This window comes from Nelumbo lutea, chromosome 8 (genome assembly GCF_056320005.1).
Source record: "Nelumbo lutea isolate HS-2025 chromosome 8, American lotus-T2T, whole genome shotgun sequence".
NCBI classification, from domain to species: domain Eukaryota; kingdom Viridiplantae; phylum Streptophyta; class Magnoliopsida; order Proteales; family Nelumbonaceae; genus Nelumbo; species Nelumbo lutea.
This window is the reverse complement of record NC_142691.1, coordinates 47,954,410-47,979,966: the sequence shown is the minus strand read 5'-3', so window position 1 is coordinate 47,979,966 and position 25,557 is coordinate 47,954,410. Positions and strand designations below refer to the sequence as shown.

At 37.7% G+C, this 25,557-nt stretch overlaps 1 protein-coding gene across 2 annotated transcripts; it reads right to left on the bottom strand.

Annotated features, from left to right (window-relative positions):
- Positions 1-2,984: 2,984 nt before the first annotated feature.
- Positions 2,985-19,226, bottom strand: LOC148844032 (LL-diaminopimelate aminotransferase, chloroplastic-like). 2 transcript variants are annotated; one of them, XM_088960136.1, is made up of 11 exons: positions 18,946-19,219; positions 18,762-18,843; positions 18,564-18,640; positions 17,749-17,816; positions 8,578-8,694; positions 7,604-7,666; positions 6,004-6,108; positions 5,736-5,786; positions 4,728-5,048; positions 3,580-3,786; positions 2,985-3,491 (listed from the first exon to the last, which is right to left on the bottom strand). In XM_088960136.1, exons 2-11 carry the CDS (start codon positions 18,836-18,838, stop codon positions 3,198-3,200), a joined length of 1,380 nt encoding a protein of 459 aa, XP_088816262.1. In that variant the 5' UTR covers positions 18,839-18,843; positions 18,946-19,219; the 3' UTR covers positions 2,985-3,197. The 2 variants fall into 2 exon arrangements, with proteins under 2 accessions (XP_088816262.1, XP_088816261.1); XM_088960135.1 differs by having other exon boundaries at positions 18,762-19,226.
- Between the last annotated feature and the right edge of the window lie 6,331 nt (positions 19,227-25,557).

The following is a 25,557-nucleotide window of genomic DNA, read 5'->3' as shown; positions in this document are numbered from 1 at the left end:
GATCATCCCTATTGTCGTCCTCTCTTCCTCGGTGAGCTGGGCCAACTCAGGCTACTTCACCTTTGTCCTCGGGTTCTAGAGCTCGGATGACAGAGGAGAGCCCCCGAGAGAGCACAAAAAGAAGAAATTTTCCTTCTAGTTACAGTGCTTCACCGAAGAGGGGGCTCCTACCAGCACCTTAATATGTTGTTGGGCCGAGAAGTAATAGTAGCCTTGCTAGTGGTGCTTTAGTTGAAGGAAGTAAGTGACCATTCCTAGGGTAATCTCAAGGTCATGGATGAAACAATAGGACAAAAGGCCGACCAAAAACCTAAAGGAGTTCGGCATCAATTGAATAGGTAGTACCCGATACCACCTGAACACTTCGACAACGCCCTCGTGCAAAGGGAACCTTAGCCTGCCATTAGGCTGTGCTCATACAGACAAAGCTCGCCCAGTCGAGCATCCGTGGGCCTCTCACTGGTCATCGGGCACATAAGTTCATACTCTTCAGGGATGCAGTACAAGGCTCGGATCCGGGCTACATCCTCAGGTGATAGACAATACGGCTTGGTCCCAAATCGGTGACCAACGCATAGAGGAAGATCGACCTCCTCGGTCGACGGCCCTGCCTCATCCTCCTCGGCCTCTACAACCCTCTTAGGATTGACCCCTCAAAGTCAAACCCCGGCTCTGACTTAGAATGAGAAGAGGAAGCAAAGAGGAAACGGAAGAAGAGGAAGAAGAATAGGAAGACGAGGAAGACATCTTACCAAGTCTCGAAGGTTAAGACCGCGGAACTAAAGCAAACACCAAGCACCGAAGACTACTTCTCGTCGAGCTTTGCAAGTGATTTCCTTCACAAATGACAAAGGGGAAATGTTCTTCACCCCTTTTATAGGACTCCCAATGATCTAAATCAAGGCAAGATAAACAATGTGGATCAAACACCGCCTTCTAACAACTTGGGAAGACGAAATGACGCCACTGACCTTCACACGCGTGTAGCCTTGGGAAGGCGAAATGTCACTTCCGTCAACATGTCGCGAGCATTGAACTGACTGGTCCGCCCAAAAACTGGTTCAATCCCGAGGTCCTTCGCTCAAATGATGCGTTCAACCAACTTCTGACTTGAGTTCCTCAACCAAGAACCGAAGAGCTCTTCCACGCCACACTACGACCGAGCATTACACTCCTCGACTTCGAAACTGGGAGAGTGGTGTTTGAGTTATGGTTGAGTTGTCCCCAAGTGCCACGTGTCACTTCTATGGCCGCCTTATCTCATCGACACATCACCACTATGGCCCATCTTATCTCTTCAACTATGTCGGCACCACGTCATATGGATAAGTGCGACCAAGAAAAGAGATTATTGTACAAATGATGACAATTCCACTAGGGATTAGGACTTATCCCGAAGACCTCAGCCGGAAACCTCATCCCGACAACCCTGAAAGCCTCATCCAAACAAGATACAGATCTTCGACTATAAAAAGATACCTCCGACTCAAGGTAAATTATCCAACTTTTGAGTTCTATACCGTTACTTTGCTCGGACCAGCACCGTTCTCTAACTGCGCAGCCCAACCACCCACTATTCTCAACTAATTTGAGCATCAAAACATCTACCCAAATATAACTCCTCGAGCCTCTAAACATTTTCTTGGTTTCAGATCTTGCAATGTGACTTCATCCTTCCACCTCGACTCCGTCTACTGCGACCTCAGTTCAAGAACGACCTCATATCGAATAGCATCAAGTGACTCTCACATCGAAAAAAGAGCTGGTTCCATTTTAGTGCAATCATCAAAATTCAAAAAATCCACTGGCTTGGTCACGAAGTTAAAAGTATCGATTTCACAAAGAGAATCACAAAAAGGCAATTCAAATATGTATATCAGGATATATTCAGAAGATGTATGACTATGGTGGAATGATTAGGCCAAGTGCATGAATTTGTTGGGAAACTCAAATCCCAGCAAATTTTAATAGTTTACATGACTGCAAATGAAATATAGATACATAAAGAAACATAAAGAGAGAAAAATTAAAAGAAGTAGCTGTGACATATAAAGGCTAATATAGACCCAGTATAATCCCATTTTGATCACAAAGTAGTAGACCGAACTGAGCGTTGAATTAGGTAAATGGGCTAGTGGCAAATGGCTGACCAACCCTGGCTGACATAATAAGATTAATGGAAAATTTTAGAAAATTCCTCGTCATCTAGGGAAAATAATATATGCTTAACCCAGAGAAGCTCCAAAATTAAAATGCTGGAGAACTATAGTAGAATGATCCCCGCCCGACATACAGCAGCCCCTCTGGGGTCTGGCCATTCTCCATTTCTCTGTTTCCCCCTTTGGCCTACTTCACCGAACCACCACCTTCTCAGACTTTTAGAGGTCCGGACCACGGACTTGTGGGGTCCGCACCCTTTAAAAATTCATAAAGTTGGGTCACAAGTGAAACACTTGATCATGCCACCCTCGGGGGTGCTCTCTAATATGTATGCTTTTATTTTTCAAACCAAAACTGCTATATCAGCAAACATAACATGATTTTATTGACGTGGGCATTGTTTTTGCTTTGGGAAACAAAACCGTCCATATTGACGGAAACTGCCTTGAGTTGAGTTGGGTTATAAGTTAATGACGATTAGAGGGTTAATTGGAAAGAGAGTTGGTTAGCATTAAATATGGGGAGAGATGAGAGAAATAGCATTAATTATAAAAAACATAAAAAAATAATTTCACATGCTTAAACCTATCCTATCGTTTGTATTTTTACTAAGACACCCGTTATAGTTTGCAATCTATTTACATTGACCTTTCATTAAGAATTAAATGTTTTGCCATATGAAAATAGTAACTTTAACTAAGGACATGGACCCATGATTGTTTATTCCAAAAGCACCCTTGAACTGAGTGGGAAATGTTCAAGGGTATAGATCCATGGTTGTTTATTTCTAATATACCCCTAACACGACAATAAAAGAAGTTCGCTTGAATAAATTGCAGATTAATCTTCTCACTAAAGGAAGCACAAGACTCAAAGCAGATAAATGCTTTTGCAGTTTTAATCAGGAGAAACAATCAAACAATTAAGAAAAACCTAAATGTCAAAGTTGAGAAATAAAAATGGTACATGTTACAGAAGTCCAAGGCCATCAATTTGGCAGATAAATTTATTTTTGAAACCAGTTGGGAAGCACCGTCTTACTTGTAAAGTAGCTTGAATCTTTTACAGGCTTCTAAGACGTTCCCCCTGTGACCAAAGGCACTAACCCTGATGAAACCTTCACCACCAGGTCCAAAGCCACTGCCTGGAGTTGTAACTATATGGGTCTTTTCAAGAATCTCAGCAAACACATCCCATGAGCTTCGACCAGGGAAGTGGACCCAAACATAAGGGGCATGTTCCCCTCCGTATACTTTAAAACCAAGGGAGTTGAATGTGTCCACTATAAGCTCAGTGTTATCCTTGTAAAAAGAAACAACTTCATGCATTGCCTGCAAGAAATAGCAATTTATTAATAACCACAGGAGATGAGTTCTCTAATGTTAACTAGCATGTAGAAACTACACAACAAAAGCTAACCTTGAGACCCTCTGGAGAAAGGCAAGCCAATCCACCAGCTTGTGCAATGTTAGATGCACCATTGAAACAAGTACAAACGATACGGTTAAAATCCTTGGCAACAGGAAACCCATCAGAGAAAAGCAGCTCTTTTGGAACTACAGTCCAACCAAGTCGGACTCCAGTGAACCCAGCATATTTTGAGAATGATGTTGTCTCTATTGCAACCTGCAGTATATATCTCATATGTTAAACAAAGCGTTGAGGGGATGACGAAAGGAAGAAAATATCCTCTCTATCCATTACATCAGAGAAACATTGACTAATTATGCTCTGGATCTTGCCAACAACAGATTCTATTCCGGAAATAGATCCTGCCAAATAATCCTACAATTTTATGACCATTACTTTGGATTGTCAGAATATTGTTTGGGAGATTAAAATGAAAAGCAGAAAAAGTTTTAAGGTTGGGACCATACTGCCAGATGTTTTTCTTTCTTAAAGTACAAAAAAATCCATATTAACTTTCCTGGAAATTTTGAAAATTAGACCAATAAAATAGGTACAGCAAGGATCTTAAAACTTGTCAAATCCACATTACCAAATCAGTGATCGGTAGCAATATGGTCATTGGTTAACTAAACAGAACATATGAAATAGCTGATGCATTTTTCATTGCAGAAAGCTCTTGCTTCCCTATATTGAATAGCAATATAAAAGTAATTTTAAATTGAAATACATTTCCATTGGGGAAACTATGATAGACACGTGAAAAACACCTAGATACCACCATCCAAACCCTTGATCAGCAGCTTCAACATTAAGATCCCATGTCCTCTATAAGAGTTACATCCTAACTGTACAGATAATAAGAGGCTTGTTTTTTGAGAAGAGATGGGATAGTGGATGTTTTTCAGCAGAAGAAGCTGCTAGATATTGAAATTGACCCCAAGTTCTGCAGTTTTATGACACTATTCTGTGAAAGCTACTTGCTTTGCACACTGTAAATATGGTTGGTGCGGAACAGACAAGCTATACTTGCCTAAGAGATTTACAACTTGCGGCAGAAATTAATAGATGAACAAGTTAAAATAGATAACAGAAAAAGAAGAATGAAGAAAGGCTTGATTCCTTGTAAAAGAACTTTGAATAATCATTTTGAGATTTACCTCTTTTGCTCCAGGAATTTCAAATATAGACCGAGGTCTGTCATCTGATATATACATGGCATATGCGGAATCATAGACTATTATTGAACCATTTTCCTTGGCAAACCGTACCAGCTGTGTCAATTGCTCTCTTGTTGCAGCAGAACCAGTAGGATTGTTTGGTGAACAAAAGAAGATTATATCTGTTTTCTGAATAGTTGATAAATCTGGAAAGAAGCCATTTTCAGGACTGCATCTCATATACTCAATGTTTCCATATTTTTCAATATCCTTCTGGAACTGGCCAGTTTGGCCCATAATAACACTTGAATCAACATATGCCTATAAATAAAAAGGAAAGTTCACCATTTAGTTCCAGGAAAAAAGAGAGTAAGATTTGTATATTTATTAGGAAGAAACATATGATCCTAAGTTTGCAGATTAAGCTAAATACTAGTTTAGAACCTAGAGGACCAGCTAATACTACAGAACTGATTTGCATTCATAATTTATTCTTCCACTAAAACGTGTATGTGTGTAGATGGTGAAGAATCTAAATTATCTCTGCAGTTATTCCATGGCCCAAATTAGGTCAATTAGATAAATCCGGCCACCTAATAGGCATTCCCTAAACCAGACAGGATCAAATGGCTCTTGTTTTGAATTTTTCCAAATTGGATCCACCAGATTGATTACATCCATGTGCATGTCTTCCATGCACAGAGATATAGATGAAAGAGTAAATGCTGTATTCCATTAATGCAGGGCAGCCTGTCCCCCCAACCCTGATGGAGGCAGGATCAAATCCCAGGTCTCTGCTACAACCAGCAGGAGACTTTACCAGCAAGCCAGCCAGCATCTTCAACTGCCTGTCAATATTATACAGATATTGACAGAACACAAACAAGATAACATGGTCAAAGACCTATCTTTCAAACTAAAGAATCGATACCAATACATTGCTTATTGTTATGAAAGAAAATACAAATCTTATCATAAAAAATAAAAAATAAAAAGTTAGACATTTACCGGATATGATGGGTCTTGCACTGCCATTGTTACATTAGAACCAAAAAGAAGCTGTGACAAAGGAAGCCAATGTCAACATCAAGTTCTCAGTGGGGTAGCAGCCAAAAAAATTTCTACTGTAACTTTATGATGCAACCAAGCCTAGAAAGCACAATCATGCAGGATTCTAACATTTACTTCAAAATTCAAACACTGAAGCAGTAAATCTGACTGTGACAAATGAAGTATGGAAAAAACCAAATATCATCCTATAGGAACTATGACCAACCTGGAGACGGGATATGTCACATTTTGCACCATCTGAAACAAATATATCACTTTCCTCAATGCCCATGTCAGCATAAAAAGTTGATGCAATTGCAGCCCTTAATTTCTGTACAAATATAAAATCTGCATTATTCCTGAACTTAAGGGAGTACAGAAATTACACTCACACCTAAAGAGATGTTAAATAAAAGTTCCAGAACTTCATTTTGAATTAGTAGTATGGACACTCAAAACTGGATAACATTCCCATAACATTTTCAACAATCCTGGACAAGGATTTTGCAGGACAACCGCTATCCTGCAATATTTATCAACTTCTGAAAAAAATAAAAACAAATTCAACAGACAAATGACATGTCGAAATTTTGGGATTGACTGTACATTTTTTTAATCAATAACATAAGATTATTAAATAAAAAAAAAACATTACAAGAAATAGAACCACTCAATGATCAACTGCAGCAATAGATTTTTTATTTTGTTTCTTATTCAAAAATTAGTTATTCTTTTTATACCTGACCATCTCCTTATCTTCATTTTCAACATGTATTAAATAGTAACATTGAATAAAATATCAATGCGAAGATTTCTGAAGTATTAAAAGAATCAAGAAAATAGTTTTAGTTTACAAATGTCTTTTTACCATTAAACTACTTTTTTTTCTTTTTTGAATTTCTATTTATTTGTCAACAAAATATATAAATGGCATATATTCTACTAATGTTGAATCCACTGATCATTTGTGCATCCACTGCTCGTTTTCTGCTCATTTGTGGAATCATCTCCTCAACATTGTGAAGGTTAGCTGGGTGATGCCGAGGTTGGTTAAAGAGTTGTTAAACTGTTGGCAGATTAAGGGTTTGAGCAAGAAAAGGCAGGTTCTCTAGAAACTAATTCCAATTGTGGTTATCTGGTGCATCTGGACCGAGAGGATCAGAACGGTTTTTAATAACAAGTCTCTTAGTCCGGAGGATCTATCTCAGAAGAGTGGGCAAGCTGGTTTCATGGCTGTCTGTGACTGCTGAGTTTAGAAATTGTAATGTATCAGATGTTTTGTTTTCTGTTTCTTGATGGTTCATGTATTTGCTGTTTTTGATCAGTCAGCCATTTCAGGGACTGATCTCAGCCTCTTGTGTGTATCTCTTTCTCAATAAATATCACTTTACCTTTTCCCAAAAAAAAATATTCTACTAAATTTTGCTGCATGAGACATTGGCAGTATCAGAAGATTCATCATATTCAGCATGTAGCATATATAAAAGAAGATACTTAACTCAAAAGCAGCCTATCAAAATAATGGCTGATATTTGTATCACATGTACGTGTCAATGTTTGAAAGTGGAGTCATGTCCACCTTGAATAGGAAACTTAAATGATGTAATGCAACAATGGTGTGGCCCAGGCCCGAAGCCAGGCCTACAACTTTATATATATTGGGTTTAGTATGTTAAATATTTTATATAATATACACATTTATTTAAAAATAACTGTACTCCAGGCTGGGTCTAACTAGAAATGATCACCCAACTTCCAGGAATGAGAAACAAAACCAATGAAGTCAGAGGTGTTTATGAAAAAGGCTGTAAATATGAACTACATACCTTCTCACCTTGTTCAGCTCCATAACCACTGTAACCCTCTAATGTTGATAATGAATGTGATCTCTGCAGGACAAATAAGTTCGATAATTAATTAGATACAGGAAAAATTGATGTCATTGATGGAAAACTAAAGGCAGACTGTCGTGGGCTACATCATTAATCAAACTTGTAATTCTGGATAACAATTTCAATGTTGTTATCCAACTATCCAAGAACCAAAATAGTTAGAGTATACAATTAGACAAGGGCGGGCAATCACCTCTAAACTACCAGTTAAAATATTGATCCCTCTCTATTCTTAAACCTTGGAGAGCTGCCAATGAGTTTCCTCTGACTGAATTTCCAATGCCAATAGATCCCAAGTGTAAGGCAGGCTGTAGTTGTGCAAACATGCATCTAAAAAGACCCCTAATACCTGATTTCCCTGGGTTTTTACAGCTACAGCCATCAAAGTCAAGCTTAACATGGCTCTTATGAGGAAGCCAAGAGTAGTGGATTGGCATAAAGGATGAGGATGAGGAAGCAGCTATTTTCCTCTTTCTCCTTTACGTCTTTTTCTAGGCTTTTTGCACTTGTCTTTAAATGTTAGAGATTACATATTTGATGTTCCAAGGCCCTAGGACCCCCTCTTGACCTCAACCAGCATTTTGATTCATTGAAAGATCCTAAAATGCCTTGTTTGAAACCCCTTTACCAACTTAGTGGTTCTCTTTTCACTTGTTTTTGTTGATTATTCAAACTCTCTAAAGTTATTTCCAGCCTACTTTGTTAGGTAAACTTAAACTATATCTCAAAGTAACAAGCTCAGGGGCTTTGTAGCCTAATTCCAGCTTACTTGGGACAATTTCAGTCACCTAATTAGCTGCTCTTTGGATTAGCCCAGCTTCAAAGAAGTTCTGAATAAATGTAAAATTTCTATAATTTATGTTCTGTTTGTCCTTTTTCACCACCCAAAGAAAGGAGAAGCAGAATACCTGTGCCATGGCAGATGTTATGACTTCTGGAATGGGCTCAGTTGTATCACCAATTCCAAGGCTTATCACTTGTGCATCAGGATATTTCAGTATGTGTGTAGCCCTTCTTCTAGCAATCTATTTCAGGGAAAACATTTCATCAGGATATAAATAGAATGATAAAGAAGGAAAGTAAGAAAACATAAAATGAACAAGCCAAACTAGAGAGAGAGAGCACCTCTTTTTTCAATTCACTTTTTATGCCCTTAAAATCCAAGGAAAAGTTTCATGATTGACTGGTTGGGTCAAGGATTCATCTCAGTGCTTCTTTTTTTACCTTCTTTTGCTTCACCAAGAGATAGGTCTTGCTTCCATACTGTAGTTTTTTTATCAACGCTTCTATAACGTAGTTTTGTTTGGTTTTTGTATAATATCATGCTTAGTTGCTTACTATAATGCTTTTTTTTTTTTGATAAATGTTGCTTACTATAATGTTGGTTTGAGAGTTTAATTTTCTCTTCATTTTGTATGGATACCTCTTACATCTACATGCATATTGCATAGTTTATGTTTTAGGTATTATTATTTATATTCTTCCCGTGGTAATGACAGGTTAGCTGCTTCAAATTTTTAATGCTGCCTCTTATGTCCATGTTCATATTCCACAGTTGCTTGGAATGCTGTTCAAGGACACTAACCTTAATAATGCCAGTTGTAAAACTTTTCAACCTGCTTATTTGAAAAAGGCTAGAACATAGAAATTTTCTTTCCCAAGCGAGAGAAGCTATTGCACTGTTAAGTGGGAAAAGGCCTTGCCAAGTTGAGCTGCGTTTAGTTCTCAGATCTTGCTGAAATTACAAGTTAAAAATTATTAAAAGAAAATTCATAGTTTATAATTCTATTATCTTCTCGTGCTTACTATTTTCTCCTATGGTGCCTATTATTCTATATTTTTATCTTGTTTTTCCTAAGCTTCTAACCTTATTTTTTTCTATTTGCCTTGATTTTCACATATTTATTCGTTATTTTGGAATGACCTCAATTTTATGTACTAAAAATTGAAGCAAAAAGAAATTATAAACGACATTTTCACAGCTATCTTCGGATCCATCACAAAACATCCAAAAGCAAGACACTACCAAATCTTACCTGAGGTGCTGAATGGTTAGATTAGAAGATGTATTCTGGCTGTTACCCACCATTTTAATGGTCTAACATGTAAAATCTAGGCTGATTCTCAACGGTTTTTTCCATCAAGTGCCCAGTGTTTTAAAAGCGCAAGGCGCAGGGGTCAATTTGCGTCTAAGGTGCAAGGTGAGGTGCGTGCCTTTTTTAAGCAAGACGCAAAATTATAAAATAAATGCTAAAAAATAAAAAAATGTCAGAAAATTCAAAAAAAATGCCAAAAAATCAAAATATTAATAAAAAAATATAACTTAAATTTTAAAATAATGTTTTAAAAAACCTATTATCTAAAATTATAAGACATAAACATAAGATGTAAATCATATTCAAATGAGAATTTAAAAATAAAATCAAGCATATAAAACATTTTCAAGCATTTAAAACCTCTAATCTCTTTTTTCGCTCAATTGCAGTACTTTGCGTAGCTAATGTATGTAAAACATATTACATTCCTGATCCTACGAGCCGACTTTGTGCCACGACCCCAAGGTTCAAAGTATCGACACGTATCAGCCCGTATCGTTTCGAGACCCCTCCGATACGCCCCTACAGTGGGTGTATTGGGGGCCTGACCGGTTCAAGGGGTTCTCAGAGCTTCGGTGAGCAAGCGAAGCAAGCGAATCGGAGCGGAGCCCCCGGCCCAGCCACTATGTTTAAAAAAAAGCATCAAATTTTCAAAAGGTGCACGCTTGGGCTGAGGCGCATCAGGCGCACGCCTAGGCCCACCTTTTAAATCACTACAAGTGCCCACTACCTAGGTCTGCAAATGTCCGTAGTTATCAAAGTGTTTTGGCAACAAGAATTCTGTTAAATAAAAAGCTAAATTTTGATCAGTTCCCAAGTTTTATAAATCAATCAGCATGTATATTGATTGAAAAATAGTAACTCTTTGTACCTCTCAAAACATGATAAACCATCATATTTAAAAGACAAATATTAATTTCAATATTTGTAAAAGTAATGTTAATAAGTATTTAATAGAGAAACTTCATATCAATTTAGCAACTAAAGAAGGTTATGATTTTAAATGAAAAACATTTAAGATAGAAAATAAGTAAAAGATAAGTAAAAGAAAAAAAAAGAACAAGTGTGGAGACACTGTTTTATTTAATGTGTGAGAGAGAGAGAGAGAATAAAAAGAAGAAAAGAAAAGAAACCTCTTTGTCCTTTTTCTTTTCTCAAAACCCTTGGAACTTGGATGTTCTAAATTTCAGCAGTAAACCCTTAAAAAATTATGAATAATATACTATAAAATGTATTATCATACATATTAGTAAGTTGTAGCCATCTTATAATACAGTGTCCACCTTGTGACTTTTGTCTCCTAGGTGGTGCCTAGTCACCTAGATGATGCCTTGGAAACTATGCAAATGCCAGTGAGGATTTGGCCATGGGTAGCCAGGCTATACCAGATTTGTAATCTGATAGTAGCCTGTACTGACTATTTTTTCTTGGCTATGGGGCACTCTTGCAAACATTCTACTGCTCTCATTCAAGGACTGAAACTGGCCTGCTCTCTAAGTATAGGAACTGCAAAGTAATCAGCTGGTTGGATAATGAAACAGAAGGTCCTTGGATACTAAGAAGATAACAAGAGAAGCTAAAAGTCTGGCATCTAACCTGAACTGCTTGTTCAGGTGGGTACCTAGGACAGGTGAGGGATTAGCTGATGGGCTTGCAAGGATGGGGGTTAACAAAGATAGTGTTGTATAGGAGCCACCAGGCAAAGGATTGCTATGACTTTGTCATGTTGCTGGGCTGTTTTGTTACAGACAGCAGTGACTGTTATCATTGTACTGTCTTTCTCTACATTGATTTGATACAAGAAAAGTTACAAGATTTTAGCCATCATGAACAATGGATTGAACTCCAACTTCATTTGTCTCATTCCAAAGAAAGGGGGACTCTTGGAGGTAAAGGATTTCAGACCGATTAGACTAGCGGGGAGTTTTTACAAGATTTTAGCCAAAGTGATAGCAAGAAAACTAAAAGAAATCCTAGGAGACCTAATCTCCTCAAACCAGTTTGCTTTTGTGAAAGGAAGGCAAATACTGGATAGCATTCTTATAGCAAATGAATGTGTAGAAGATAGAAAACTAAATGAAAAGCCAGGGGTCATTGTTAAACTAGACCTTGAAAAAGCCTACGACAAAGTGGATTGGGAGTGTATTCACCAAATTTAGAGGTTAGAGGCTTCGGTGGTAAGTGGGCTAACTGAAGGCTGCATTGAATCAACTTGGTTCTCAGTGTTGATAAATGGAGAACCAAAAGGCTACTTCAAGGCAAGTTGAGGTCTGAGACAAGGTTGTCTCCTATTCATCAAAAAAAAGACAAGGTTGTCTCCTATTCATCAAAAAAAAAGACAAGGTTGTCTCCTATCCCCCTTTCTTTTCTCATTGGTGATGGATATCTTCAATCAGCTTTTCGACAAAGCTAAAACCCTTAACTTCATAAAAGGTTTTGAAGTGGGAAGAGATGCTCTCCACGTCTCACATCTACAGTTCGCAGACGACATTATCTTATCTTTGGAAGCATCTCTAGACAACATAACCAATGCTAAGAGGGTAATTAATTGTTTCAAGGGGGTAACTGCATAGTTTTCAAGGCGCCAAGGCAAGGCTAGGCAACAGGGGGGTGCCTTGTCGCCTAGTTTTCAAGGCGAGACGGGTGCCTAGACATCACCTAGGCAATGGGTTTTTTTAAGTAAAAAATCACATATCCTAGGGTAGTTCCCTAGGTTCCATAACCAACTTTCTTTAATAACTATCCATAATTTTCATAAGAATATTATAAGCTTCATGTTTAAGTCTAGAAAATCAACATATTTATGAGAAGAAAAAGAAGAAGGAAAGAAATTTCAAAAAATATAAGGGCTGAACCCCTATTTTTGTTATAGGAAAAGAAGAAAAGAAAAGGTAGAAGAAGAAGAAGAATAAGAAGATGCGGAAGAAGAAAAGTGTTGGTTAGACAAAATTTCAAGTTCTTCCCTTACTTATTGGTTCAGATCTTGAAGTCATTGAGGGTTCAACACAGCAGTTAGCAATGTTTGTGTTGATTAAACCCTAACAAATAAGAAAATAATAAAAAGAAATTAGTTTATAAACACAAAAATGAATGTTTTTCTTTAATAATGTCTATTTTATAATTATAATATCAAAAAAAAACAATATAAAAGTATTTTATTACACAGCATGCAAAACTGCTTGGCAACTTGGCAAGGCGAGCCGCCTCCAAGGGCACCTTGTCGCCTAGGCGTCACCTTGGCAACTATGGGTAACTGGTTTGAGGGTCAATTTCTCCAAAAGTAGTGTTGTAGCAAAAATTCTGTAGAAGCAGGTCTGCTGGAATCTTTTAAAGCCATTCTGGGATGCAAAGTGGAGTCCTTGCCAATTCTCTACTTGGGGATGCCTCAAGGGGAAGACCCAAAAATTTTCAGCTTTTGGGGGACAGTGATGGAAAAATGCGAGAAGAAACTAGCAACTTGAAAGAGCTGCTATTTATCAAAAGGGGGGCAGACTCACTCTCTTAAAGGCCTCTCTTGCAAATCTTCCAATCTATTATTTGTTGGTCTTCCAAATCCCAAGGAAAGTCAGACCTGAGATCGAGAAACTTCAAAGAAATTTCCTTTGGGAAGGCAGCGGGGAAAAAAGAAGTCACTTAGTAAGCTGGGATCAAGTATGTAAACCTAAGGAGAAAGGTGGATTGGGTATTGGCCATCTCAAGGAGAAGAATACTTCCCTTTTGGGGAAGTGGCTTTGGAAATTTCCCAAAGAACCAAACTCTCTATGGGGAGCTATCATCTCTAGCAAGTACAGGACAAGCTCAAACGGTTGGGATAGCAATCTCCATTTGAGCCGGGTAAAATCCACAAACCCTTGGAAAGGTAACATTTCTATTGGCAATTCTGTTTTCCCTTTAATTAGGTAATGGTAGCAGGATTAAATTCTGGAAAGATCTCTGGTGGGGCCACTCTACCCTAGCTGATTCTTTCCCAAGACTCTTTAATCTAATCCAAGACCAAGATGCAACCATTTCTGCTTGCATTCCTGCCTCTTCCTCTGAGTACACTCTGAACCTAAGCCTTAGAAGACCTCTAAGAGACCCAGAGATAACCCAAGTAGCAGACCTACCCCAAGCTCCAAAGGAGGTCTACATCTCATCTAGTTCCCAAGACTATGATTTGGTCCCTCACCCTATAGGCGAATTCTCTTCCAAGTCCTTCTACAAGGTTTTGACTGCAGGCGATCAGATCTCCCCCTTCCCGTTTAAAAAGGTTTGGAGTAGCCAAATCCCCATAAGAGTTTGCTTCTTTGTTGGGAAACCAGTTTGCAAAGGATCAACACTTGTCACCTTGTTCAAAAGTAGAGCTTGAGAAGACTCTTCATTTCACCCCATGCTTGCACTTTGTGCTTGAGTGAAGGAGAATCAACTAATCACTTACTCCTCCACTGCAATGAGACAAAGAAAATTTGGCACCACTTCCTGAAGTTGGCGGGGTATGGTTGGGTTGCCCCTGAAAGTATCCGGGATTTAATTCAACAATGGCAATGCAAAGGTCTTAGCAAAAAAGGCAAAATCTATTGGCAAACTATACTATATGCAGTGTTGTGGGGAATTTGGGAAGAAAGATATAATCACTTATTTGAAAACAAGAAAAAATCCCTTGAGTTAGTCTCCCAAATTACTCTACACTGTAATCTTTGGGCCATTAATTCTGATATGTTCAAAGGATTCTCAACAAATGATCTCAACAGAAGTGCAAAGTTTCTCTTCTCCCAGTTGATTTCCCTCCCTTCTGTTCCCCGTGTGTTAGTAAGAAGAAGAAAGAGAGGGACAACACTAAACTTTGATGGGAGCGCATCAGGCAACCCAGGAGTGGCTGGTATAGGAGGCATGGTAAGAGATGAAATGGGGTGTTATTGTGTGGACTTTTAGTGGTCCAATAGGTGTTGCTGATTCTACCAAGGTGGAAGTGTTGTCAGCTCTTAGGGGAATCAGAATAGTTAGAAACCTGGGCATTCAAAACTTAACCATAGCAGGAGATTCAGCAAATACTATAAAATGGTTAAGAAAAAAAGGAGGTCCATGGGGATTAAGTCATTTTTTGACAGAAGCAAGAGACGCTAAGTTAGGAGCTCACATTGATGTAGTATATAGTACAAAGGGGTTTCCCCTTTTATGTTGTACATCTCCTCATGTACTCTTTATTTTATCTAATAAAACTAGCGGGAACCCGTGCAATGCACGGGATTTATTAAGTGAAAGATAAATAATAGAATGGGTCATTTACTAAAATACCCCTATAGTTTCATGGATTTACTAAAATCCACCCTATAGTTAGCATTTTACTAAAACATCACTTATAATTTGCAACGGATTTAATCAATCTTCCATTAGATAATAGTGGAAAATAACAATGTTGACCTTGATGTTCATTTAAATAAATTTAATCAAAAGAAAATAGAAATAAAAATACCATTTTTGCCCTTAATAAGACACGAGCAACCACTTTATTGGCTATAATTGGCCAATTTTGTTTTCTGTATAAAAAAGTGTTAAGGGTATTTTTGAAATAAAAAACCATGGGCCTAATAGAAAAATACACTCCTTAATGAAAGGTTGATTAAGTAAATAAGTTGTAAAATATATGGGATGTTTTAGTAAAACGAAAACTATAAGGTAGGTTTAAGTAAATATATAAAACTATAAGGTGTGTTCTAGTAAATGACCCTAATAGAAACACATAAGAGTATACAATTGTTTTATATTTTCAACTTTTTAAATAATTAATAATTATTCATATTTTATATGCTACTTAACAAACTTTTTATAATGCAAAAATAACAATAATTAATCTTAGTTAGGTTCATCAAACTTATGAAACCGACCAACCTGATCAACTCGACCCGAGTTGGTTGGTTTTCTAGTATTTTTATGTCGGCTTTGGTTCAAAAAATTCCCAATTCGACCAAATTGGGTCAAAATTTCACTTTGGCCATTTGTAAACCAACCAAAATCAAACAACCTAACCATGGATATAATATTAAATATGAAAAAGTGAGAAATTTCCATAATTCTTAGTCCAAAATGTTGTATTTCATAAATCTAATTTTTAAATTTATTTTTAGTAATTGCATTGTAATTTTTAAAATTAAATTCAATTTTTAAGTTTAAATCTTTTGAAGCGACTGACCTTTTGTAAAAACCAACCCAAACCGATACAACTTGTGTGGGTTAGTTTTCAGAAAAGGTTAGTCGGTTTCGTCTGACCAATTCCTCAACCTGACCAGGTCAATTTGGTTGGTCAAATAGCTTATGGCCGGACAGAACCAACTCAAGAACACTCATAATTTTAGCTGAACTAATAGTCCTATCTCCAATAAATAACAATAGTTTATTTTTAGGGAAGGTTAAGAGATTTTACCCCTCCCTCCTGTTGTATCCTCCATTTTAATTTTATTAATAAAAGTTTATGTTATCTATCAATAAATAAATAAATAACAGTAGTTGAATCTTCAATAATTATTGAAAATTTCTAGCAAAAATATACAATTATTGAAAATATATTAATAATGAAAAAAATACAATAAGTACTAAAAATATATTAGTTTAGTCGATAAATAGTATAATCTCAAATAATAGTTTAATCACTAATAAATATTAATTAATCAATAAGTTATAACAAAAATACAATAAGTACAATAAATTAAATTTAAAAAATTCAAAAATAGTAGTTTAATCTCCAATAATTATTGAAAGTTTTCTATTAAATAACAAAACAAAATAAATTTATACATAATCATTGAAAGTACATTTATCATAAAAAACAATAAATAATTACTGAAATAAAATAAATATTAACTTTAGTATATATAATTATACAATAAATACAGATTAAGAGTTTAAAATTATTATTATTAAATATTAATTTTTTTAAAGTTATTTTCTCGAATTATTACTTGATGTAAGTGAAATTCGTTATTTACAATATTAGATAAAAATATTAAATTATTACTAATTTCAACATTATGTTATATTTATATTTCTACTTTTCAGAATTTTTAAATTTATTACGTAATTTATTTATTTATTTTAACTATTTAATATCTAGTTAAGTTAAATATTTAGTTATTTCAATACTTAAATAATATGTAAAATATTAATTATTTATTGATTTTAATTATCCATAAAATCATAATTTATACTATTATTACATAATTTCATTATTAATTTTGTTTTTTTAATAAATATTTTAGAGTTATTATATAATTTTGTTAGAATATTTAAATATTTCTTAAATTTTTTAATCCAAACTTTCTTTAGATAGATATAGATAAAAAGTAGGGGAGAGGATAAATAGGAATTAGAGATAATTTAGGAGAAAAACTCTTTACTAAATTAGAGATAATTTTGGAGATAAATAGGAATTAGAGATAATTTAGAAGACAAATAGGAATTAGAGGTAATTTTGGAGAAAGTGGGGGAGGTAGTTTAGGAGAAGAAATTATTTAGGTTATTGTAAAGTGCATCTCATTGGTTGTTTTGAAAATGACATGGAATAAAAAATAAATAAATAAAGGAGAAAACTTCTTCACCACCTTATTTTAATATATATATATACATATATATATATATATATATATAAAATTCTGATACCTTTTTCTCAAAAAAATATATTTTGTTAGGGTTTTAGACTTTCTTATTAGAATCTCTTTTATTATTTTAATGATAAAAAAAGTGATCCAAGTTAAGGGTAATCCCCAACTCAAGTGACTCCATATGCGTAGTACATTTCCATTGAAAGAACTAAAATCCAAACAAGCAATTTGTGTACTGCATTTACATGTAATTAGTATGTTAACCACTTTAATTTTGAAGAACAGATGAAATAGTATTCATTGCTATCAAACTCAAATAAATGATCTTTTCATAAATAAAAAGAAACAGAAAAAGATCAACCAGCATGATACCATAAATTACTTATCATTGTATGTGAAGCTTTCTCACCTCCGGGAATAAATATCCAGCTTGAAGTTTTGCCATGTTTGCATTGCGAGAGACCTTTGTCTTGTAAGCTTTTGTGGCATGCAATCAACGAAGTTAGTGTTATAGATGGTGGCATAACCATAGAGGGATTCTTTCATCAATCAATTGCACAATTATCAGTAGTAGTTAAGCAATAAAAATGGGAAAATTAGTTCTAGCTAAGGTTGGCATTTATTGTAACACACGCAAACATGTGCACTGTTTTAGCTTAAAGAAACTGGAAATCTCTCCATTTATTTCATGTTTTGAATTACAGAGATTCAAAACGGTGTTTCCATTAAATAAGATATATGAAAGATTGTAAAAACATCTATAACGGACAAAAAGAAAATTCAGCAACCTCTCTTTGACATTGTTATATTCAATAAAATCTTTGCTTTGAGAATAAAGCTCCTTTACACATATTCATCGAGTCTGTAACATGCACTTAGTAATGTGATAGGAATAAGAAAGTGCACATGCATGTCCGGAGAAATTTTTTATTTCTAATTGGAAGATGTTACATGCCAAGGATCCATGGAGCTAAAAAAGTCCGTGATCTAGCATACAGGACAATTCCCACCATAGAGCATTGCCATCAAATTCAACAATATCAATGTCACAAATATGTATGGTTTAACAGGACACTAAAAACCACATCTCGAATTGCACCATTGACTCATACAGACAAAGCCAAGTGAAAAGCAAGAACCATCGATTATCAGAAGTTCAAATTTCTTGCGAATGAACATATTTAGTTAACATTCTAAAACTCAAGTGGAAGGTTGAAAAAATACCGGTCGTCTCCGCCGGGGGTGTTGCGATGCATTTACATATCCCATTCTTCTTTGCCGGAACTGCAACCTTCAAAGTTCTGCATGCACACAACAATGAAATTTAGCTTAAAAAAAACTTAGCTCCTCAGAGAACTGGAAAAATAACAGAAAAAAAAAAAAAAAAAAGAATCTTCTTTTCTTAACGATTAAAGATGAAACCTGGAGTTGATGCTGTTTGAGCTCAAAAAAGCGGATGAAGACGAAGAAAGAGAGATTGAAAGATGCGTCAGGGACATTTTTTCTATATAAAATGCAGCTACCTTTCGGTTAATGAACTGAGTCGAAAAAAGAAATTTTGATTAATTCTAGAAGATTAGGGTTGTAAGAGGTATTCTGAGAACACCTTTGGAGGAACAAGCTTAAGCTACTACGCAAGCCGCCGCCCGAAGAATGAGAAAGAGGTTCTAACTTTTAAGCCCTAAACCCCTGACTCGAAGTGGACGATGGAGATGCAGAGCAGCAAATGAAGTAGAGAACACACGGGACTCTCTCTCGCTGGCTCCAATAACCTATATAAGTAAGGGTTCTCGTTTTTTGAGAAGAGAAGATCTTCCGCGAACCGAATGAAAATAAACCGAAAATCGATCTGCCCAGTTTTTAAACAGCCGAAACACCGCACGAAATGACGCACCGAATAGGCCCTTAGTATCTTAAAATTTTTCCTAAACAATTTCCTCATTATCCCCAACTTTTTTTAAGTTATTTCTTATTTAGTAAAGAGTTTTTCTAATAAATTATCTCTAATTTTTATTTCTCTTTTCTCCCACTTTTTATCTATATTTATCCAAAGAAAGTTTAAGTTAAAAAATATAAGAATTATTTAAACATTCTAATAAAATTATATAATAACTTTAAAATATTTATTAAAAAGACAAAAAATAATTATAATTGATTTAATACTATTCATATTATTAATAAATTTATATTTTTACAAAATTCATCACAAAAATATATACAAACAATATAAATTATGATTTTCTAGAATATTCAATCTAAATGTTATTCAAATAATAAAAAATCTAATATTAAAAAATTAAATACTATTTAAATATTTTAATAACTAAATATCTTAAATAACGAAATATTAAAATTGATATTTTAAATCAATTAATAATGTATTTTAAATAGTTAATGAACAACTTTCCATTATAATGAATAGATTAAGATTTTAAATATTTAGCCAAATAACAAAATATTTAACATAATTAGATTTTAAATAGTTAAAATAACAAAGTTGTGTATTAATAGTACTATAATTTTATGGATTATTAAATTCAACAAGTAATTAATATTTTAAAATTTAAATGATGATATTATTTAAATAAATAAATGATATTGTAAATAACTAATTTCATTTATACAATTAATAATTCTAGAAAATAACTTGCAAAAGTTAATGTTTATTAATAATAATTTAAAAAAAAATCCAACTATATTTATTATATAGTTATAAACTAAAATTAATATTTATTGTATTTCAGTATTTATTTTTTATTTTTTGTGATAAATATATTTTCAATAATTATGTATAAATCTATTTTTGCTTTGTTATTTAATAGAAAATTTTCAATAATTAGTAGAGTTTAAAAGTAATGTTACTTAGCTTTTCTAAATTTAACTTATTATCTATTTTCACTATAAATTTTTAATAATTATTGGAGATCAAACTATTGTTCACGGATTGGTTTGGTTCAGTTGTAGGTTGTTTGCCCAACCAAATCAACCGGGTGAAGTTGAGGAGGTTGTCAATCAGGTTATATCGGTTTGGGTCAATTCTTGATTTGGTTGGTCAGTTCAAAAGATTTGAACTTAAAAATTTAAGTTTAAATTAAAAAAAAAATACAATGGCATTATTAAAAATTAAATTTATGATATAAAATATTTTAGCCTAAGAAATATTGAAATTTTCCCACTTTCCGGTATTCAAAAAATATATATATTTAAAATATAAAATATTAATACATATGGTCGGGATGTTCGATTTTGGTCAGTTTACAAATGGCTAAAGCGAAATTGGTCCAACCCAGTTGGGTTGGGAAACTATTGAACCAAAGTCGACTAGAAATACTACAAACCAAGCTAGTCAATTTCATTAGTTTGATTAGGAATGGCAATGGGGCAGGGCGGGGATGAGAAGCCTCTCCCCATCCCCGTCCCCACGAAAATCCCCATCCTCCCTAACAAGGACAAAGTTATCCCCATCCCCGTCTCCATGGGGATCACCACTCCCCATTATTCTTTATAATGTCAACCATTATCTTTTTTTTATTTTATTTAAAAATTAAAAATAAAACAATTAAAATTTACAATCCTATTAAAAGGATTCAAACATGTTCAACTATATTTTTTAAAATACCAACATATAGACATATGTGTACATTATACATATATATCAGCAGGGATCCCATGGGGTGGGGATCGGGGTCCTTATGAGGCAGGGAATGCTCTCCTTGTCCCTACTCCACCCTCGCAACGAGAAAAGCATCACTGATGCAGGGTAATTTGGCTCGACCTCATAGATGGGTGACGCGTGTATGTGACTCAACATGAATGACAACTCGACATGAGCATATTGGCACATGGACATGACTCGATGTAGATGACCTCACCAAGCGTCAGTTCACCTCAGAATGAGCTCGGGTACAGTAATGTCCTGAGTTGAAGGTACTTCGGGTTGAGTCCACCCCAGTTCAGGAACTGAAACGACCAAGTTCTAAGCAGTCTAGATCCAAGCAAGTGAGCCACCTCAGAGATGGCTCACCTCGTGCAGAATCACCTCGGCATACCACCAGAAGCTCGACACAAGTACCTCGCCACAAGATAGCTCGCTACAGGGTTCATTATCAAGTAGCCCCGAGTCCTACGAGAATCTTCCTATCTGACAATCGTACCTACCAACCATGAAAGCTGCACCCACGTCCCTCATCTGACGGCTCAGTATCTGCCAACTCTGATGCACTCATTGTCCCTCACCTGGTGGCGTCGTGCCTACCAACCCTGGAGGTTGTCCCTTGCCTGGCAGGACCGTACCCTACAACGGTCACATTATCCCACCTACTCCCTAGTTCTGACGACGATAGCCAATCACTCCGAGCCGTTATCTGACAACAGATCGCCGCGATAGAGATTTGGGAGCAGCCCCTCCGAACCTGCCAGAATGCTAGTATATAAAGACTTCAACCCCCCAGGGGCCAAGGTATTGCATATTCACCACTCTCTAGCTTTCTCATCTTCTTGCAAAAACCCATTCTCTTCCGGCTCGCAACTGAGTACTAACTTAAGCATCGGAGTGTTCCCACTGAGTGAGCAACCTCGGGTTCATTTCTCTTCACGCAGGAATCTCTTGCCCGTCGCCAGCTAGGAGCTCAGACACTTCCAGGTAGGAGTGGCCAGATTGTGCATCATCAATTGGCGTCGTCTGTGGGAATCCGTTTCAAAAAGCTTTCTCTACCAAACTTTCACTAGCATTAATGGCAGCTTCTAGCAACGCCGAGCAGAACAACAGAATGAATACTTCAGGGGGGCACCTTCAGGCCCCCGCCATGCGTATCGGCCAGTTTACTGTACCTCTCAGCACCTTCAGGGTCCCCACGTTGGACCTACCCCAGGTCGTCGAGGTGGTGAACACCCCATTCCCTCTTGCGGTGAACACCACTTTCACTGAACCCTCTATGGTTCCTCCCACCGTGGGGCAAAACCAGCTAGGTGATCTAGTGCAGTGCGTGCATGCCATTCAGGCCCAGATGCAGCAAGTCCAGTAGCTTCAACACTACCAACATCAAGTCCTGTATCGTTTCTATCAGCAGTAGTTCCCAACGCCGCAACAAAGCCGAAAACCAGCCCAGCCGCGGTGCCCAATAACGCTGCAGAACCAGCAATCACTCAACCGCTGCCGAAGCAACCATCCTCGCCGAGGAGAAACCTCTCAAGCCTCATCCCGTAGCAGGAGGGAGCCAGTAGCTCCCAACACCTCGCGACTACAAGGCGGATCAGAAAGCGCTCACCCCACCAAGGTTGGTCCGTCCTAGCGCATGCAACTGGAAGCCTCATTGACGGGTAACCGATTCAAAGTCTTGGCCGTGAGCTCTAAGCAAGACCCTTCGGTCCGCGGAAGCCAGTACCAGCTTGATTCTCACCAGGCCAAGGCCCAGCCTAATAGTACTGAAGTGAGCAACACCAATGTAGATTCCACCAAGAAGCAACGAAGGCAGCATCCCAAGGCTCATCACGCGATAATTTCTGAACAGCTCGCAGAGCCTAGTCAACCCGAGCAACTCAAGGTAAGACAGGGGCGAGCCCAGGAGTCGCAAGGACCAACCCATGCCAAAAGATTTCAAGGTACCTCCCCTAGACAAGTACAATGGGTCGTTTGACCCGAGTAACCACGTAGACTCCTTCCAGTCCTAGATGCACCTTGTCAGGGCCAGTGAAGCTTGCATGTGTGTTGCCTTCTCCACGACCTTCAGAGGAGTGGTGCACACGTGATATAGAAACCTCCCATCTGGAGCAATCCAGAGCTGGGCGTAGTTCGTACGAGCATTCACCCCGCACTTCGTTACCAGCAAAAAATGCCCAAGGTCACAAAAAAGCCTTCTCATAATACTCTAGAAAGAGGGAGAGTCCATTCGAAACTACATCAAGCACTTCAGTGACACCTGCCTCTTGATCCTGAACTTGGACCCCATGGTAAGACTCACTACAACAAAGAGAGGAGTCACTCACCAGGAGTTCAAGTGGCATGTGGCGAATAACAAGCTCAAGGACATCACCGCTTTCCTCAAGCTCGCTGACCAATTCATCGAGACTGAAGAGGAAATGAACCAAAAGGCCAAAGCTCCAGCAGAGAAGAGGAGGAGGGACGACAACAAGACGCACCACGAAAGCGGTAAGAGGAAGAAGAGCAAGTCCCTGACCAGGGGAGACAGCAGGTCAGGATGGCACCTCCGAGCTCCTCCGAAGGAAAGGACGAGCTACACCCCCCTCAACACAAGGTGAGGGGAAATTTTAATGACGATTAAAGATGCTCCATTTGTAAGGAGGCCACCCCGGATGAAGGGGGACCCCGCCACTAGTTATAAGAATTTGTATTGTCATTCCATAAGGATTACGGTCATAGTATCGAGAATTGTAAGAGCCTCCACGATGATATTGAGGAATTTATCCGCCGCGGATACTTAAAAAACTTTGTACAAAAAAGTAATAAAAATCAGGCAAATCGACAAGAGGAGTAGACGAGAGATGATCCCGAGTCCAGTAATAGGCAAAATGAGCAGAGACCACCGCCTGAAGAAAGGCCTATCCGCGGAGTGATCAACACGATCATCGACGGATCCATTATCGCGGGCTGCACCTTGGCAACTGGCAAGACCTCGGTCCATGAATTGGGGCGCGAAGAGCAGAATCCGTCGAAGCACCCATGACCCGCAGACCCCATATCCTTTACCGAGGATGATGCGCGAGGAGTCCAGTATCCCCACGATGACGCACTGGTCATCAGGATGAAGATCAACGACTTTGAAGTCAGACATGTCTTGGTGGATTCAAGAAGCTCGGCCGACATCATGTTCAGGAACACCTTCGACAAGCTGCAACTCAGGAGAGCGACCTCCAGCCCACATGTACCCCCTAGTGGGCTTCAATGGATAAGAAGTAAGGCTCCTCAGCCAGATCTCGTTGCCTGTGGAGATCGGAATGTGGCCCAGCGTTGCGAGGTTTGAGCACACCTTCCTAGTGGCTGCGACGCCTTCCCCATACAATGCCATCATAGGACGGCCCATCACCCACGTGCTTCGCGCGGTGATATCAACCTACTACCTGACAATGAAGTTCCCCATGGACTACGGGATCGGGGTAGCCCGGGGTGACCAGCTCGATTCTCGAAAGTGTTATGTCGTAGCCTGCAAAGGGAAGGCCAAGCTAACGGAAAGCGTTGAGCTCGAACAACCTGTAGAGTATCCTGAGGAGCGAGCTACACCGACCAAGGGAACCACTCTCATCCCGACTTCAAAAGATGACTCAGCTAGGACGCTCCAGATCGGGGAAGCGATCAGAGAACCTCTTCGAACTCAACTGGCAAGTTTCCTACTAAAAATTTTAGATGTATTTGCATGGTCCGCGGCGGAAATGCTCGGCATAGACTCAAAAGAAACGCAACCTCACCCCAGAACGCTGGAGGATAGTCGATGAGGAGGTCGGGAAACTTCTTGCAGCGAACTTCATTAGGGAGGTCCGTTACCTGAGCTGGGTGGCTAACCCCGTTCAACGATAAATGGCGCATGTGCATCGATTATACCAATCTGAACCGGACCTGCCTAAAGGACTATTTTCCGCTCCCCAAGATTGACCTTCTAGTGGACGCGACCTCAGGGCACAAGTTGCTGAGTTTCTTGGATGCATACTCGGGCTACAACCAAATCAAGATGGACCTCGCCGATGAAGAAAAAATGGCTTTCATTATCGAGTTGGGCCTATACTGCTATAAGGTCATGCCCTTTGGACTGAAAAATGTCGGGGCAACCTACCAAAGACTTGTGAATAGAATTTTTGAGCCATTGATCGGCGACAAAGTTGAATGTTATGTAGACGACATGGTCGTCAAAACCCAATTTTCAGACTATTTAATAAGTGACTTGCAGTGTGTATTTGAAATCCTACGCAAATATAATATGAAACTAAATCCTAACAAATGTGTCTTTGGTGTCACCTCGGGAAAATTCCTGGGTTACATAGTTAGCCGACGTGGCATCGAAGCTAACCTTGAAAAGATATAGGCTATCTTGGACATGAAGCCCCCTCGCAAGTTGAAAGAAGTTCAGAGGTTGAATGACTGCATGGCCCCCCTGAGCCGCTTCATGTCCAAATCGGCAGACCATTGCCTACCCTTTTTTAAGGCAATTAAGAAAAGCAAAGACTTCAAATGGATTGAAGAATGCCAGTTCGCCATCAATGAACTAAA